General features: G+C 43.9%; 1 protein-coding gene across 15 annotated transcripts in view; it reads left to right on the forward strand.

The window, feature by feature from the left end:
* DOCK7 (dedicator of cytokinesis 7) overlaps window positions 1-17202 on the forward strand; it is a 101143-nt gene that overhangs the window by 70295 nt on the left and 13646 nt on the right. For 7 of the 15 annotated variants that reach the window (XM_071810091.1, XM_065841695.2, XM_071810086.1 and 4 more), the window contains 14 exons: window positions 884-1054; window positions 1828-1967; window positions 5763-5932; window positions 6715-6869; window positions 7728-7910; window positions 8395-8530; window positions 9656-9752; window positions 10186-10203; window positions 12083-12179; window positions 13448-13582; window positions 14288-14440; window positions 15114-15272; window positions 15535-15635; window positions 16862-17054. In XM_071810091.1, coding sequence (XP_071666192.1) covers window positions 884-1054; window positions 1828-1967; window positions 5763-5932; window positions 6715-6869; window positions 7728-7910; window positions 8395-8530; window positions 9656-9752; window positions 10186-10203; window positions 12083-12179; window positions 13448-13582; window positions 14288-14440; window positions 15114-15272; window positions 15535-15635; window positions 16862-17054 — 1908 coding nt within the window. Of the gene's footprint in view, window positions 1-883; window positions 1055-1827; window positions 1968-5762; window positions 5933-6714; window positions 6870-7727; window positions 7911-8394; window positions 8531-9655; window positions 9753-10185; window positions 10204-10899; window positions 10934-12082; window positions 12180-13447; window positions 13583-14287; window positions 14441-15113; window positions 15273-15534; window positions 15636-16861; window positions 17055-17202 lie in introns of those variants that run through there. The other 8 variants (XM_065841696.2, XM_065841697.2, XM_071810093.1 and 5 more) reach the window with 2 other exon arrangements.

The raw sequence follows: 17202 nt of genomic DNA on the forward strand, positions 1-17202 counted from the left end.
CAGTAGTGATATAGAGTTTACACCCTTCTGGTTGCACTCCTAAATGTGAATGGGGAGTAACTTCCTTGAGTGAATGGACATGCAGCAGGGAGTAAGAATCATTCCCTCTGCTTACCATGTTTAGAGTAATTGAAACAAAAAATAGTAGGAGGTTTTGTGAGGGAGCTCAGACTACCATGGTTTGTCTCTCAAGGAACCGTTTACCCTGTATGATTCCATTAATTGCCAGACTCCCCTTCCATCTTTCTGAGGGTGCAAGGTCTCCTCCCCACAAGGAAGATTCCTACATTACGCATTGGGAAGTTTATTTGCAATGTTGTGACAGGGAAATTACCTCAGACCACAAGGTTTCATTTGACTACAAACATCCATGCTTACACCGTGTCCAAGGAGATGAGGAGGTATCAGGAGTGAAGGCTTTGATTCATTTTTGCTGCAGAGTCTAAAACATTTTATATAAGGAGCAGGAACAGCAATTACATTTGAACTTTGTTGCATACTCTGTGTTGGCCAACCCGCATCTTCGACCTGTTAATGCATCGCACTGTGTGATCCTGCTTCTCACAACTCCCTACTTAAATCACTAGGATGTGGCTGTTATATGTGAAACACATAGCTCTTCATCTCCTTAATATAAATAGTGCTCTTATATACATCTTGTACTGATATATGTGCCATTGGGGGGGATGTATATCCCTCCTGCACATCACAAGTTGAATCTGTGTCACGAAGAAGTGATGTGGATGTGACTATTTAATGATATCAAGCTCTTCAGTCCTTGGTTTGGAAGTGTTTTGGGAAGCACTGGTGGGACAGGGGGGCTGGTGCTGCATTTATACTCTGTTTTGGTGCTAACAGCGATATCCTGGGCTAAACTCGCCAGGTGTCTTCAAAGCTGTATTCCTTAACAAATCCAAGTAACCTGGCATCTCTGAGGCTGGACTTCCTTCGCATCATTTGCAGCCACGAACACTACGTCACCTTGAATTTACCCTGCAGCTTGCTCACACCGCCTGCGTCTCCATCACCATCTGTGTCTTCAGCGACTTCTCAGGTACGTTGTGACAAAGATCCTTTGTGGAAATGCAAGTTGGGCTGCATTCTGAGGCCTAAATCGTATGAGGTGGTTGCACCACCTGTATTTTCAGTGTCTGCTTGCTAATATTTATTGGAAGCATTCATTTAGAAATTAATTTTTCCTGCTACATAGATTTTTTACTTCTTTTGATTGTTTATTATTGCAGAATAACGCACATATCCCTGTCCTCACAGTCACCAGATACATTTCTGTCCTTAGGGACCTAGTCCCCTTCTATATTAGACGAACACACGAACATAAATGAGCCATTAAAGAAAGGGCTTTGCCCAATGTTGCCATTTTCTTACAGAACAAGGATGTTTCACAGCACTGTATTCAGTCCTAGCCTGCACAGAAAAAGTAATTTGAATTAGTAAGTGTGTCATTCAAGTGGATTAATTAGTTGCAAAATAACATAAATCAAATTAAAGCCTTCTTAAACCTGAATAAGAGCATCTGTACCTGAGTTAAAAGTGTGACTGATCTGCTTTTAAAGATTATTTGGCTTAACTTTCCTAAGGCCTGTCCTGTAGGTGGGAAGGCAATAACAGCAAACCGAATTAACAGCGGAGTTAGTGAGCTTGCATGTAATGTAAATAGGTGTGGCTAGATCCAAACAAAAAAGGGAAAAGGTACTTTATGTGAGATTGTCTTTAGTCCTGAAAACTGCTTCTAATGTATTTCATAAGCTTTGACTCTGTGTTCCAAGGGACCTCATTATGCAACTTCTGAAACTTGATTTTTTGCAGAGTTCTGGATTCTCCACAAATGTCCAAGACCAGAAGATTGCAAATATGTTTGAATTGTCTGTGCCTTTCCGCCAACAGCATTACTTGGCCGGGCTTGTATTGACAGAACTGGCTGTCATTTTAGATCCTGATGCAGAAGGGTAAATCTTTACTTTTTTTTTTTCCCCGCAATACTTTTCTGTAATTCCAAGCAAGTTGTGGATGCAAAGAAAGTTCTGCCACAGCCAGATTTTATTTAAATTTGTGAGCTGAGCAGATAAGAAACCAGTTCTTTAAGAATCTGCTTTCTCTCCCTACCACTCATATTTCATACTTCCTTGGCCCTGATTCTGTAAACATGGTTTCAGTCACATTTTTCCAGCTGAGAAGAAGGGAGAGAGGTTCATGCTGGAGTCCCTGTCTGCCACAGGGGCACAGCCGAGGCTCTTAGAAGGAAAATAGATAATTAGGTTTTCTCAATTGTAACAAGGAAATTTTCAACACTTCAGAAGTCTCTGTGGCTGGTGGTTTTGAATGTTGCAGTGTATTTCATTTGTGGTCCTCCCAGCTCTTTTTAAGCAAAAATTATGCATTGATGAGGTCCCTGCAGGTCACATATATAGACAAATAGAATCAAACATGCAGTTTGTCCATGACTTGCCTGGCTTGTGCGGCAAATATTTGTCTGAAGTAGGAGAGTAGCCTGTAGTCCTGATGTCCAGTCTGTTGCTTGTGTTCTTTAGGGCTGTATTCTGCCTTGCCTCTTTAAAATGGGTTTCAATGGAAATTATTGATTGCTTCCACAGCCTAAGTTCTCTCACAGGCGTTTTTCTCAAGGTGGACTCAGAAATACCCGCTGAGTCAACAAATGCTGATGATTCATGGTTAATTCTGCCCCTTTAACAAGAGGTCTCGGGAGTTAAACATTTATTCTGTTTCCTGTTGGAGAAGAAAGTGATGCCATAAATTAGAATATTGTCTTGTATACGTACATAACATGCTGCAGTCCATTTGCTGGCCTGAAATGGAAAAAGCAGAGAATCTTTGCTCATATATGCTGGCTGCAGAAATCCTTTTTGTAGCACAGGACCATCCCACTCACTGGTCAGAAATCGGGTCCTGTCTCTCATCATGTTTGCCCTTGTTCTTCACCAGCTTTCTGGTCTCACCTGCCTGCCCCTTGAGCTCTCTCTCCTTGCTGTTCTCAGCACTTAAGCTCAGACCAGGATGGTAATCTCAGCCCAGCTGCACAAAGGGACAGTGGGGAGATGGCTCCTCCCTCAAACCTGATCTAGACAGAAAAAAAAACCCTGATTCTAGTTGAACTCTTGAGGTGCAATTTGATCAAAGCTCCTGAATTTTGGTGGAGATGTATGCCAGTAATGCATTTGGGTTTTATTGTTTTCCAGAATGACTTGTAGTTTGCAGTCTATTGGCTGTTCTCATGCTTCAACCTTCTACATTTGCTCTGGTAGATCCACCCTATAAAGTAACCCAGTCTGTTCTAATGTGCTCCTCTCTTGCCTGTGAAGACTTTTAACAGGCGAATAGTATCAGGAGCCCGCTATTAGTAGAGGCTTCAGACATGCCTGCCTTGTGTTGGCCACCACTGGAAAAAGCTCAGAATTGTTCCCAGTTGCACGATCCTGCAGCGGGACTGGAGAGGGATGTCCATCTAGTTGCTTATTGTGTTAGAACTTTGTCTTCAATGTGTTCTGTTCTTGCTCCATCAACAAACTATGTTAAATTTTAGCTCACCCTTTTTATAAGAACTCTTTGGGTTGAGGTGGGTGGAACAGGCTGCAGCATCCTGGTGCCTGAAGGTGGTAGGTTAGACAGATCCCTCTGTGCGAGGCGCTGCACAGCGACACGGTGCATCACATCCTCCTCCAGCATGCTTAGATTCATAGAATCATTTTGGTTGGAAGAGACCCTCAAGATCGAGTCCAACCGCTAACCTTACACTGTCACTACCCCATGTCCCTGAGAACCTCATCTCTGCATCTTTTAAACCCCTGCAGGGATGGTGACTCCACCACTGCCCTGGGCAGCCTGTTCCAATGCCCAGCAGCCCTTTCTGGGAAGAAATTTTCCCCCATATCCAATCTAAACCTCCCGTGGCGCAACTTGAGACCATTTCCTCTCATCCTGTCCTGGAAATCTAAAAGACTCTACAAGATGCAGATGAAAGAACCAGCTGAATGAGTTCATTCAGAATGAATTCAAGCAGCTGTAGACCCTCAGCAGACTGTCTCTGCAAGCAATGCTGGGGTGCTTTGGTTATTAACTCGTATTGCTCGTTTCACAGCGCCCATGTTGTCCATATTGTCTGAGGTTATAAGGGCAGAAGTGAGAAAATCAGAATTTGACCCTCAGTATTCAGCAACAAAAGTAATTTTTCCAAAACTGTGCGGTCTTGACATGAATTTAGGCCAGGACTGAGATAACAGAGGGGATGGCTGGAGGACGGCATGATCAATTAATTGCATTATCAGCCAGAAACATTAGTGGGCCGTATTTCCTCCTCTTGGCTGTGGATCAATCCACCGTGGTACCTGCTGTGTCCTGGAGAAGTGAAAAAGAAATCCATGTCGCCCTAGGTTTGAATTACTCTGTTTGGATGTGTTTTCCATCTGTGCAGTTCTGTGGCCTGCAGGATAGTTTCCCTTGAACTGTCAGAAACACAATTTAGGTGCCACTCCTTCAAAATAATACAAAGGCTTTCCTTTAGCCTTAATCTGAAGGAACTGGTCACTTAAATAAGCATTTCCTTCCTAGTTGTTAAGGATCTCACTAATTACACAAACAAACAGTTGTAGGATCTCATTACAGCTTGATTAAAAAAACAGAGGAAAGAAGTGTTGCTACAACTAGCTGATGTCCTCTAACCTGTATGGGTATCTTTTAAATCATTTTAAACTCCCAACCATCCAGCCAAAAGCCTTTCGTCTTTTATTTAACCAGAACTCAACTCTACTTTTCAGGTAAAGTGGATACTGCCTCAAATTCAACACTTGTTTTAATACCTCAGGTCTGAACACTGAAGCTAATGTTTTGCTAATGCACAATGTATGAGCTTCCTTGGCTGCTTCCTGCATGGGGTAAAGTTGTCTTCTTGGCCTGGTTTGCCTACAGAAGCAAATAGCTCCAGAGGTCCCTGCTATTTGCTCTGAGAGAGTTTTGCCTCGGTGTGGTGGTGGAGGGAATTGAAAGGAGCAGAGAGGGAGTTCTTGAGAGATTCAGGGGAGTTTGGGGTTTCAAGGTGTGAGCACCAAGTCGGCTCACGCAGGGTGTCCTGCCAAAGGCATGGTGCTTGGGCCCTGCCATCGTTTGCATCTTAATAATGAGGAAGGCCATTTTTGTTGCTATTTTTCCTTCTACCCCTCCATTACTTTGACACTTTTATTCAGAATTATGGATCTGTAGTCCATTGTTTTGGTTGAATAATTGCATGGGGGGCTGGTGAACTGAAGCAGAAGCTTCCTGATCATTTGATAAAAGCAATGGTCTATCTTAGGAGGGCGTTTCTCTCTCTAAATGGTGTTAAATAGAAACAAAAAAAGAACACATCAAATAGTTTCACTAAACCCACTGTCCTCTCAAGTTTCTCTCCCTGTTTTCCATATTCCCTAAGTTCTCCTGATGATCTGTAGTAGACTCAATATTTCAGCATAGCAGTAGCCAGGACTTTCTTTTCATATGGAAAATACAAGAGTGTTCACATTATATTGAGTGTGCACCTCCACAAGATATTTTTGTACATTTTAGATGGCATAGTGAAAAGCCAGCCATTTGTAAAACAGATGGGAGATAAAAAAATATGTGTAATGGCATTTTATGTGAAGCTAAAAATAAAAACCAGGATTTTTTTCTGTTTTTTGAAACACCTTAGTTACAAAGTATAGTTTGCTTTGAAGATATTAACTTATCTGCGTGACCCAACTCTCTTTTAACAGTTTATTTGGATTGCATAAGAAGGTCATCAATATGGTACACAATTTACTGTCCAGTCATGACTCGGATCCGCGGTACGCTGACCCACAGGTAAAGGCCCGGGTGGCAATGCTGTATCTACCTCTGATTGGCGTGATCATGGAAGCCGTGCCTCAGCTTTATGACTTTACAGGTATTTTATATTCTGGGCTTTGAATAAGTGTTCATCTGCTCACCAGACTTGAGTGTTTGAGTTCTCAAATTGAACTACAAAACCCTTTACTGTTGGGTGAGATTGTTTCTGGTTTGAATTATGACTTTGTATGTGTTTTTGCATCCATTTCCTAAATAGTACTCGCAAAATATATCTTCGGTGACTTAACACTCAAAGGCTTCATTTGCCCAATTGTTTGCGTGAAGTAAAAAACGAGCAATGCATTTTAGTTAACATCGGGGTGACTGCTGTCCCTCTGCATCTCTGACCTGCTTGAAAAGTCACCACATGTAGTGTACAATTGTCATAACAATTCCAGAGGATAAGCAGAGTTCCTCTCCTTCCTCTTAGCATGTGCTCTGGCAGCAGCACTTTTCAGGGGCACTTTGCAAAGTATCATTTCAAATCAGGGCAGGGAGTCCAGTCTGGAATAGTGTGGAATTTGGAGGTGTCTTCTGCAGCCTTTGAGTTCAATGACACAATAAAACTGCAAGTCAGGACTTGAAGTGAAGTACTCAAAGGCACAAAAGGTCTAATTTTCAGAAGGGTTCTAGATACTGAGGTTGTGTAGGTTGCATTTGAAAACTGTAGTTTGTTTGTGTGATCTCAAATAATAGCCCTGCTTACTTGCAGGACCTCATGAGCATGATGATTTTAGGTTTACATTCCTGGACAGTTCAGTGAAATTAGCACTGCGGAGGGAGTGTGAGGAGAGAAACTTTGAATTTGGGGACTGACAAGATGCACGTGTTTCTTGGCAGAGAGTCACAACCAGCGGGGGAGGCCAAGCTGCGTCGCTGTCGATGATTACGAAAGCGAGGGTGGAAGCATGATAAGCCAGACAGTTGCCATGGCCATCGCAGGAACATCAGTGCCTCAGCTCACCCGGCCCAGCAGTTTTTTACACACCTCATCGGTACAAAGCCACCTCTCTCTACTCCTTGACCCTCAGTCTGTGCCAACAAGCAAATATTTATGCATCCAGGTCCTGTGAAGCTGATCAACGAGTGGTAGAGACTGCTGGGTGTTACACAGGGAGACAGAGGGTGAAAGACAAGGGGGAACAAATCACGTTTGCAGGTGGTTTTGCCTGTCTCAGAGAAGGTATAAGAAAATGCCAGATGGGGATAAAAATCAGCAAACCGCAGAAAATGGAAGAATTCTCTTTTCTGATAAAGGTTCTCTTGTGCTGAAACAATCTGATAAAAGCTGTGTGAAATGCAATGGTCATTGAACTCTGAGCCCTAAGCAAAAACTCCATGTCTAAATCCTGCCTAGCTGAAGACAGAAATGAGCTGTTTTCCCTGTTCTCTTCTCAGTTCTCTCCTCCTTCCAGTAGCAGGCAGGCCGTTCCATTTCTCAGTCCTGCTTTTAGTCCTGCATCAGGACCCCATTTTGTTGGGTTTTATGCACACTCAAAGTGAGCCACTGATACATGGAACCCCTCTGTGTAACTGTGAACCTGCTGGAGGTTATTAAAGGCATCTCAAGGGAAGTGAGTTTTTGATGCCTGAACAGAAACTCATTCTTAAAATTTGATTATTTTGGTTCAAACTACCGCTTCACTCTTGTGGCTTGGCTATGTGCAAGCTGTTCAGTTGAGAAGGAGCAATGTGTATCTCCTGGTTGTTAGTAAAAAATGTCTATTCACCTTCTGTTCCCATTTGGTAATTATTTAGGCTGGGATGGTAGGTGGTGCAGATTCTTTTAGTGATGACTGAAGTGTTTGGATGTAGAATACAGCGTGGCAAATGTGTTGACCTGTCTGTTTCAGAGCGGCAGGCAGCACTCCACCTTCTCAACAGAGTCCAGCCGCAGCCTCCTGATCTGTCTCTTGTGGGTGCTCAAGAACGCAGATGAAAGCGTCTTGCAGAAATGGTTCACAGACCTCTCAGTGTTGCAGCTCAATCGCCTGCTGGATTTGCTTTATCTTTGCGTATCCTGCTTTGAATACAAGGTACTGCGATATTGTTTAAACGTCCTGAAGTTCCTCCTAGGGCTTGCCAAGGAACTTTACACTCCCATCCTTTACACGACTCCAGAAAGGCATTTCCTGCTCCCCTCTAAGTATTTCCTGTATTTAGAATCCCAAGGCTTAGCACTTGTCTGTGCAACCTCTAGCCTTTTTCCACGTTTACTTTTCAGCCATGCAAGTGTCTTGTGCCTTGTTTCACTTCTTATGCAGTTTGTGCTGCTTGCTACTCATTTGGGAACTACTGCGGGGAAAAGAGGTGGCTGGTGGCCACTTTGCTTACTGTCAACAAGAAGAGAGTTTTCCATAGCAGTGCTGGAGTCTGAGTGGATTATCTGACTAGCAACTAAACCTGTATTTCTTTCTTGACCTATGTCTTTAGACAGGAAAGATATTTTGGGTTGCTAATGCTCAGAAAATATCTGAGATTGAGAGAATCTTCCCTCATAGTCTCTTTTGAAACTTGCAGGGCAAGAAAGTGTTTGAAAGAATGAATAGTCTGACATTCAAGAAGTCAAAAGACATGAGAGCCAAACTTGAAGAAGCTATTTTGGGAAGCATAGGGGCAAGACAGGAAATGGTCCGAAGAAGCAGAGGACAGCTGGGTGAGTAAAGAAGTCTTCTCTGCTGTCCCCGTTTCCCAAAAACTGCTATTCCCAAACCCAGCAATTACTTACACCCATTCATGGTGTGAGATAATACCCATCAAGATCTTCAGGCAAAGAGGCCCCTAGAAAATGCTGTTTGCAGTTTGCAGCATGCTTCACTGGGCCTGCAAAATTAGGACACCTTTCCTAAGTTCCATCTACAGATGGTTTGTTTGCTACTTGTTTGCTTTTGTGCACATGTGATCATGTCTTATTTAGGGGGTGTTCTTGCCTGAACTTCTTCTGGTGTAGCATCCTTCGCAGCCGCCTTCTTTTATGTTCTGTGCAAGTATCAGAGTGGAAACCAGACTGCCTGGTCTTGCTTTGATAGCTCTGAAAATGCCTGAATATTTCTGCTGATTTAATGAGGCTTGAAATAGCCAGTAGTTTGGGTAACAAGCACCTTGTGGTGATTTTTGCTGGTTTTGTTGTCTGGGAGAAAGGAAGTCCCAAGGGTTAGGACAAGAATCAGAAGTGGCTTTGGGCTCCTACTCTGCCACAAGCATCCTGGTACCTGTGAGCCCATCATTTTGGGCTAAGTTGAAGAGATATTTAAGAGAGATGGGGACCTTTGTATTTTTTTTCTTAATCTGACCTGATTGCCTTTATTACTTGAAAGTTCCCTGCACATAAAAAAAGACTGTGAAGTAGGAAAGGGGATCTCAGCACCACTCAGAGAACATTCCTGTGTGCCAGTTGAGGACAGGGAAATCAGATTGGTGAGGATTGACGCACCCAGGCATCAGTCCTCATCTCTTAGCATCCCTGGCAGCCACCTCCCTGGTTTGAACACCTCAGCTGCCTCTCTCTGTTAGCTCTGTGGTGAGCTGGCATCTGGCAGCACACAAGGTGTTGCTCTTTGCTCTCTTGTGTACAAAACCACTGCACACAAAGTTGCCTCTCGTGCCACTCAGCAGTGACAAAATTAGGGGCCATGTAAACATCTTGGGTATGTGCCATAGACTTGGGCTTGAAGAAGTCATAGTTTGCTGTCACCTGTCACTTGTGAACAAATCCAAACTTGCTACCCGTGCAAAAAAGTTAGCATTAGATGGCTGCTATCGTTTTCATGTTCTCTTGCAGAGAGAAGTCCTTCTGGGAGCGCGTTTGGAAGTCAAGAGAATTTGAGATGGAGAAAGGATATGACTCACTGGCGTCAAAACACAGAAAAGCTTGACAAGTAACTCTACCTTATCCTTCTACATTACCAATGTGGGAATGCGGGGTGTCTCTCCCTGTGGGTGAATGGCAGCGGCTCACTTAGCTCTCGTGTGAGCAGGTTTGGGCCCTCAGTTGGAACCGGGCTGGCAGTGTGCAAATAGCTTTTAGTCCAGCACTGCCCTGTCTAACTCTTTGCTTTTACACTGTCCCTTGCTTGCTTTGATTTTAAAATGAGATTTAAAGAGACTGATGCAAACCTTTACCTTCTCAAACCCCTGAAGCAAGCTTTAATTTAGAGAGAAGATCCATTAACAGTGTTCATAGATAGCATATATATCTCATGTCATATTTCCTTTATTCCATAAGAGCATTCTGGAGTTCTCAAAGCTCGCTTTCCTTTCCTGTCCTAATCCATCACTTTGATTGTTTTTCCACATGTGCTGTGCTTTTAGAAGCCACAAACCAGCCAGGTACTGTAGCATTGGTGTGCAGTTCTTATGAATTGGTGCTTTGTACATCTGCAGCCTCAATCATCACAGCGTTGTTTGTGATGCTTGGCAGAAGTTTTCAGTGTGTGTGTGCAACTGGTTGAAACAAGCTCTTTTTGCATATTACACCCATTTCCTCTAAAATTCCCTCTCTTAGTGTGGTTTAATCTGGAGGGCTCAGGAGTTATGTTTGAGCTTTGCTGTGCACGTTTTTGTTTCCTCAAATTGCAACCCGCAGTCCCCATCCTCCTGGCAGAAGCCTTGTTCTTAAACTTGGGACAACAGTCTCAGCCCAAATGAAGCTCTGAAGATATTGGGAAATGGGGTCCTCAAAGCCTGGATGGAGATCAGGCCGAATTTTACTCTGGAAGACATTAATACTTCCTGCAGTTGGAAGTACATCTTCACAGCTTCCACTTGCTTTGTCCAACACCAGAGTGTAGTCTCTAGTTATGTCAAGTAGTGGCTTTTTGTCCAAGACTCCAGTCCTGTTGAGACCTTGGGAAAGCCACATGACCAGTGTGTTTCAACCTACTAATGAAGCGATGTAGGTATAAATTGCACCACGGCACAACTCCAGAGCTGTGGACAGAGTTACACCGGATTAAAATTCAGCCTGAAAAACTAATCAGTTCACTGCTGACACTGGGTCTGAGCCCTTTCTCCTCTTCCCAGCAGGACCTCCTGTCCATGTTAAACAGCTGTGCAATACCTTGATGCTCAAAGGATGGTATCTCGCCCCACAAAATAATCTGCTTAAATAACTCTACAAATGTGCTTTTTAACCCGTATTTCCTCACTGTGACCCGAGTCCATCGCACTCCACTCCTCCGACTCTGCGTGTCCTGCACGCATAGGCAGAGTCTGGCCTTTTGAAATTAATTAAACAAGACTTTTCACACAAAGAATGCCGTACAGCTGATTGCAGGTGGTATCATTTTATGCAGATGGCATTATTTTATAGAGAGCTAGGCCTTAAACCTTCATTTTCTGGACCCTGAAGAGTAAATAATGAGTGTATGACCCAGTTTCAGAGCATGGCAGGTGGCTTGCTGCAATCTGGGTCCCAGAGCCGAGTCAGCTGCTGTCCTCTTTGGATTTGATCAGTTCCTGTGTCTGTCGGAGGTGGCACATGCGGTAGGACAGGACACAGTTGGGCTCTTCAGATACCCTGCTGAGTCTCTGCCAAATCCAGCTCCTGCCACTGAAATTCGGTGGTTGCTGCTGAATTCCCAGGGCCACAGGTGCGAGGGGGTGTATGAGCTTTGTAAAGCCATTCTAGAAAAGTGAGTGCCTGGCAAATAACAGCCAAATGGTGCCATTTTTCTTGAACTTATTCAAGAACTGTAATATAATGTAGCTTAAACGGGCAAAAATCGCACCCTCAGACTATGCTACAACCAGTCTAGCTGCAGGGATCAACAGTGCCGGTATGTAATGTTATACTAGCTCATGTAGCGCCACCTTGTGTCCGTAGCCTATAACATAAAGCCGTATGTTCTGTTCCTGGTTGTGCTGTTGCATGCCTAACGATGCTACTAAACCAGTTTTGAGTTGGGCTTTTTGATTCTGAACTGTTATTGTGTTCCTGGGAGAGTAATGAGGTGGCAGAAAGTAACGTGATTTCTCCTGAGCATGGCGAACATAAATCCTGTGTAAGTTTTTATGTGTAAAAGAACCCAAGTCTTTCTTCCTGTCCTCTTAATGGATGCAGTAAAATATCCTTGTAGTGTTGTCCAGTAGTAAATGTACGCATTTTGACTGGGGGTTTTCTGCTAATGTGAAAATATTTTTGACCGAAAAATATGTAGGTCTGCTTTTTACACAGAAAGTGATTTTATTGCTTTCTTTCTCTTATTAGATCAAGGGCAGAGATAGAACACGAGGCACTTATTGATGGAAATCTTGCAACGGAAGCGAATCTGATTATTTTGGATACACTAGAGATAGTTGTACAGGTAAGGATGGTAAGAAAATAGAGATATAACAGCATTATGGTCAACTGGCCAGGCAGCCGAATGTTAAACAAAACCTTCCTGCTGCTCTTAACTGCCTGAGCGCCATCAGAACTGTTCAAGCACCCTGCTGCAGCGGGAAGGGTGGTAATGCCTCAGCCCAGGACAATCTGCTTTAAAATGTCAATACTCTCCTTCAGTCTTTTTGAAAGTTTTTCACTATTGTGGTATATGAAGCAGATGTTCATAAAACTCAATAGTGAACTGTAAAAATTTCCAAGTTCTGCCCTATTCTAACTGATTCATCTGATTCGTTCCCAAATCTGCCTGAAGTCATTGAGTTCCAGGTCAGTCTCCTGACTCCGTACTTAATGTTTGTACTGCAGGGAAACCTCTGGGCTCCTTTATCTGTGTGCGCAGCCCAGTGATGTTCTCAGTCCCTGCTGATCAGCACAGACACGTGGCAGTTTTATCCCCTGCTTTTGTATGAATGGAACGGGCATGGGCTGGAAGCAGGTGGACACAGGAGCAGATCCACTCCTGAGCTGCAGGGAGACCTGGGGATATTGGGGGTTACACCTTGCACCCGAGGAATCCACTTTCCATCTAGTAGAACAAGGTCCCCAAAGTTCAGAGCCTCATTGGCTGGAAAGCTCCATCGTTCCAGCAGCATTAGCACGTGGGTCAGATTTTCATTATCTGGGGGTTGATTCAGAAATGTGACTTGTTTTGCAGGCCCAGATAAATAGAATATAGAATAGAATCATAGAATCATTTTGGTTGGAAGAGACCCTCAAGATCATCGAGCCCAACCATAGCCCGCCCCTGGCATTAAACCATGTCCATAAGAACCTCATCTCTGTGTGTTTTAAACCCCTCCAGGGATGGTGACTCCACCACTGCCGTGGGCAGCCTATTCCAATGCTTGACAGCCCTTTCTGGGAATAAATTTTTCCTCATATCCAATCCGAACCTACCCTGGTGCAACTTGAGGCTGTTTCCTCTTGCCCTGTCACTTCTTGCTTGGGAGAAGAGACCAACACACTCCATGCTCCAAGCTCCTTTCAGGCAGTTCAGAGATCAGAAGGTCTCCCCTCATCTCCTGTTTTCCAGGCTGAACCCCATAGGTCCCTCAGCCACTCCCATCACACTTGTGCTTTAGTGGGTAATTTCTCCATTCCAAAGGGCTTTTCAGCAGAGTTGTTCTCCCCTGACACACACACGAGGGCTGATTTTTGCTCATGCAACTCTTGGTTTACTTTTGACTGCAGACTGTTTCTGTGACGGAGTCCAAAGAGAGCATCCTCGGCGGGGTGCTGAAGGTGCTTCTGCACAGCATGGCCTGCAACCAAAGTGCACTTTATCTCCAACACTGCTTCGCCACACAGAGGGCTTTGGTTTCAAAGGTGAATTGTCTGCAGATGCTACAATATATCCTGAGCAGCACTGATAGAGGATGGGGCTGTTTTCTTCCTTTTCACTGGGGTCACTTCACCAAGCATTTATTATTTTGTGCAATATTGATTTTCAGGAAGTGTGGTCTGGGGGTCGATAAATCCTGACTGGTTTTCATGATCAGTATCCTGTGTTTATGCATTTTGGGTTTGATGGCTGCACGCAAGCTACAGTTTGCAGAGCCTAAGCGTGGTGGGGGTTCCTTCTGGCCCATGCTAAGCAGGCAGAGGCACATTGACAGCAGGGAGCACAAAACATGGGTGGAATTTAAGCTATATGAATCTCACTTAAAGTGGGTTTGTTTTACTGGGCCCATAATTTAAACAATTTTCGCAGTTTCTGTAGGTATACTGGGAATAGCTTACAGTTTTAAGCCTGAGTTTTTGGAACTGATGTAAATCAGTGTAAGGGTCTAGATATAGAAACAAATTGTGGGGCTAGGTAAAATGAGTTGCCTTCCATTGCTACCAGTGAGTCTGCTTTTGCCACACTGTACAAGGGAAGTGATTCAAATTAGCACCTCTCTCCTCAAATAGAGGGGACTGGACTTTCTGTAGTGCCAGTGTATGCTCAGTGCAGAGAATTGCCCTGGCGTTATGGAACACGAGTGCGTGTTCCTGTCCAAACGCTGATTTCGTCACGTGCTGTGTTTCCAGTTCCCAGAGTTGCTGTTTGAAGAAGAGACGGAGCAGTGCGCAGATCTGTGCCTGCGGCTCCTGCGACACTGTAGCAGCAGTATCAGCACGATACGGTCACACGCCAGTGCCTCACTTTACCTCCTCATGAGGCAAAACTTTGAGATTGGGAACGTGAGTATCCTGCTGCACTTCATTAGGTTATTCCACGTAAACGGGTGGGGACTGCTGGGATTTTGTTTTCATTCAGCTCTTGCTTACCTCTAATTACATCTTAGCTTGACTCACCCATGTGCACTTTAAATTGTCAAGAAAATTCCCAACCTTAACTCTTTGGTTGGTATTTCACAGACGTGAAAGCTCTGCCACAGACATCTCTGGTTGGTTACAGTTCCCCACAGTGAGCAGAAGATCCAGAGAGACTTGCTGGTTCTGGGCCCAGGGACTGTTAATGGTTTGATAGCAACAAATTAACTGTGACTTCACTTTTTAGGCCAGCCCAGACCAAAAGCAAGTGTCTAGAATGAAGGGTGTATTCACGAGAGGGAGTTGAGCATCATCCTGTTCAGGGTCCTTGAGCACAGGGAGAAGGAGAAAAAACTTAAACTTTTGCAGGAGAACCGTCACCTGCAACTAAAAATTCTGTCCTCAGATTATGAAGTCAGTAGCACCAGAGGTTTATTGTAATCACTTCTCTGTGACAATCCTTTTCACAAAACTGGTGTTTCCTCTTTTTGGATCAGGTGTCTGTCAGGAGGAGGGTGTCATGAGCAGAGCAGTGGTGTTGCAGCAGACTGTTGAAGTGTTTCCAGGTTGTTGAAATACCGTAATAATTTCTCTGTTGCAGAACTTTGCCAGGGTGAAAATGCAGGTGACCATGTCTCTCTCATCTCTGGTGGGGACATCCCAGAACTTCAATGAGGAATTTTTGCGACGTTCCCTGAAGACTATTTTGACATATGCTGAAGAAGATCTGGAACTTAGGGAGACAACATTTCCTGATCAGGTACAAGAAATACCACAAGAGAAGTAATGTGTAGTTCATTAACAGGCTGTTCTTAGACCTCCATCTATAGCTGGAGTTTGCATGAACTCCCTGAAGGAGGTACGTTATTATTTTTTTTAGCATCTAAGTACATAAAACTCGGGTTCGTGATTAATTCTGACAAGGTGCAAACACACAAAGCTTCAGAGTGTCTGTGTTCCAAACACAGCAGTATGTAGCTCACATCTCATTGCCAGTTCATTACAGCAGTATATTTTTACAGGTTCAGGATTTAGTGTTCAACCTCCATATGATCCTCTCTGACACAGTGAAAATGAAGGAGCACCAGGAAGATCCAGAAATGCTGATTGACTTGATGTACAGGTAGAGTTTATAACCATTGCGCTGGAGGGACAGTAGATATCAGTGCTCCATGTGGTGTTTGAACAAACCTTGTACCTGCTACCCTTCCTGTATTTACAGCGTGAGGTACTTTATTGCTGTGAACTTTGATTACTTGTTTTTTATTAGCAATTACTTTGAACTTAAACATGTTTTACAGTGTTTGACGTAGTTCAGATTTCATCTGCAAACAACACAGCTACTTGCTACTTGGTTTTGGACCCAGGTGTTGCACATTTGAGTCCTTATAGAATCAGAGTCACTTTGGTTGGAAAGGAGCTTATTTTTGGAGCAGTTCCAGGTCTTAGTGCTCATGCACCAATATGTACCTGTCTGTTGTATTTAAATGTGGTATTGATAGGTTTTGTTTGGCACTTATGTGCCTTATCTTAGATAAAAGTAGTTTCCCTTCCCCAGGAGTCTCTGACATTCTCATCCTCCACTTGAGTACAGACAACTCTCCCTGCTCGCATCAGGGCAAACTTAACGATCTTCCAGGACCTGCTTGCACGAAAGGCTTTTCTGGTGCTGGTACATATGATGGTCTCCATGCGCAAAAGATATTCCAGAACCATGTTAAGATGCCAGCTACCAAATTATGTGGTGGTGTCTGCACCAATGGTCCTGAAGGCTTCCAGGCAGGTCTGCTGTGATTGACCCACACTTCCTACCAGTCTCCAAGTGAATTATGAGCTTTGGTTAGGAGCTTCAGCAGTCACCCATAAAAGCATTCTGCTGTGAGACGGTAGCTGCAGTTGCTTGCTCATCACTAACTGGCTCAGAAAGTAATTTAGGGTAATTTATCACTGTCTACAACTGCCTGAAAGGAAGTTGTAGCATGGAGAGTGTTGGTCTCTTCTCCCAGTTAAGAAGTGACAGGACAAGAGGAAATTGCCTCACGTTGCACCAGGGAAAGTTCAGATTGTATATTAGGAAAAAATTCCTCACGAAAAGGGCTGCTGGGCATTGGAACAGGCTGCCCAGGGCAGTGGTGGAGTCACCATCCCTGGAGGGGTTTAAAAGGTGTTTAGATCAGGTTCTTAGGGACATGGTTTAGTGCTAGGATCTCTTCCAACTGAAATGATTCTATGATTCTATATCTATATAGCTTCTTATGTTGTGTATTTCTAGATAGCCTAGCACTGAGTGTGGTTGTATTTAAGCAGAAGTAATTAAATAATAATCATGGAGGTTTTCTTTCCAATCAGGATTGCGAAGGGCTATCAGAACTCCCCTGACCTGCGCCTGACATGGCTGCAGAACATGGCTGGAAAGCACTCGGAGAGGAGCAACCACGCCGAGTCAGCCCAGTGCCTGGTCCACTCCGCAGCCTTGGTGGCTGAATATCTCAGCATGCTGGAAGACCGAAAATACCTCCCTGTAGGGTGTGTTACATTTCAGGTAGGAATTATCCTGCTGAAGTACCGTGCTGATTCAGAAGGAAATTAAACAAAATACGTGTGAAAGCTGCCTCTTTAGAAATTTTCGGATTTGACTGAAACCCATCTGACTTTCAAAGAATTGAGAATTTTGATTGTTGTTTAAATTG

Source organism: Patagioenas fasciata, chromosome 6 (genome assembly GCF_037038585.1).
Source record: "Patagioenas fasciata isolate bPatFas1 chromosome 6, bPatFas1.hap1, whole genome shotgun sequence".
NCBI lineage: Eukaryota > Metazoa > Chordata > Aves > Columbiformes > Columbidae > Patagioenas > Patagioenas fasciata.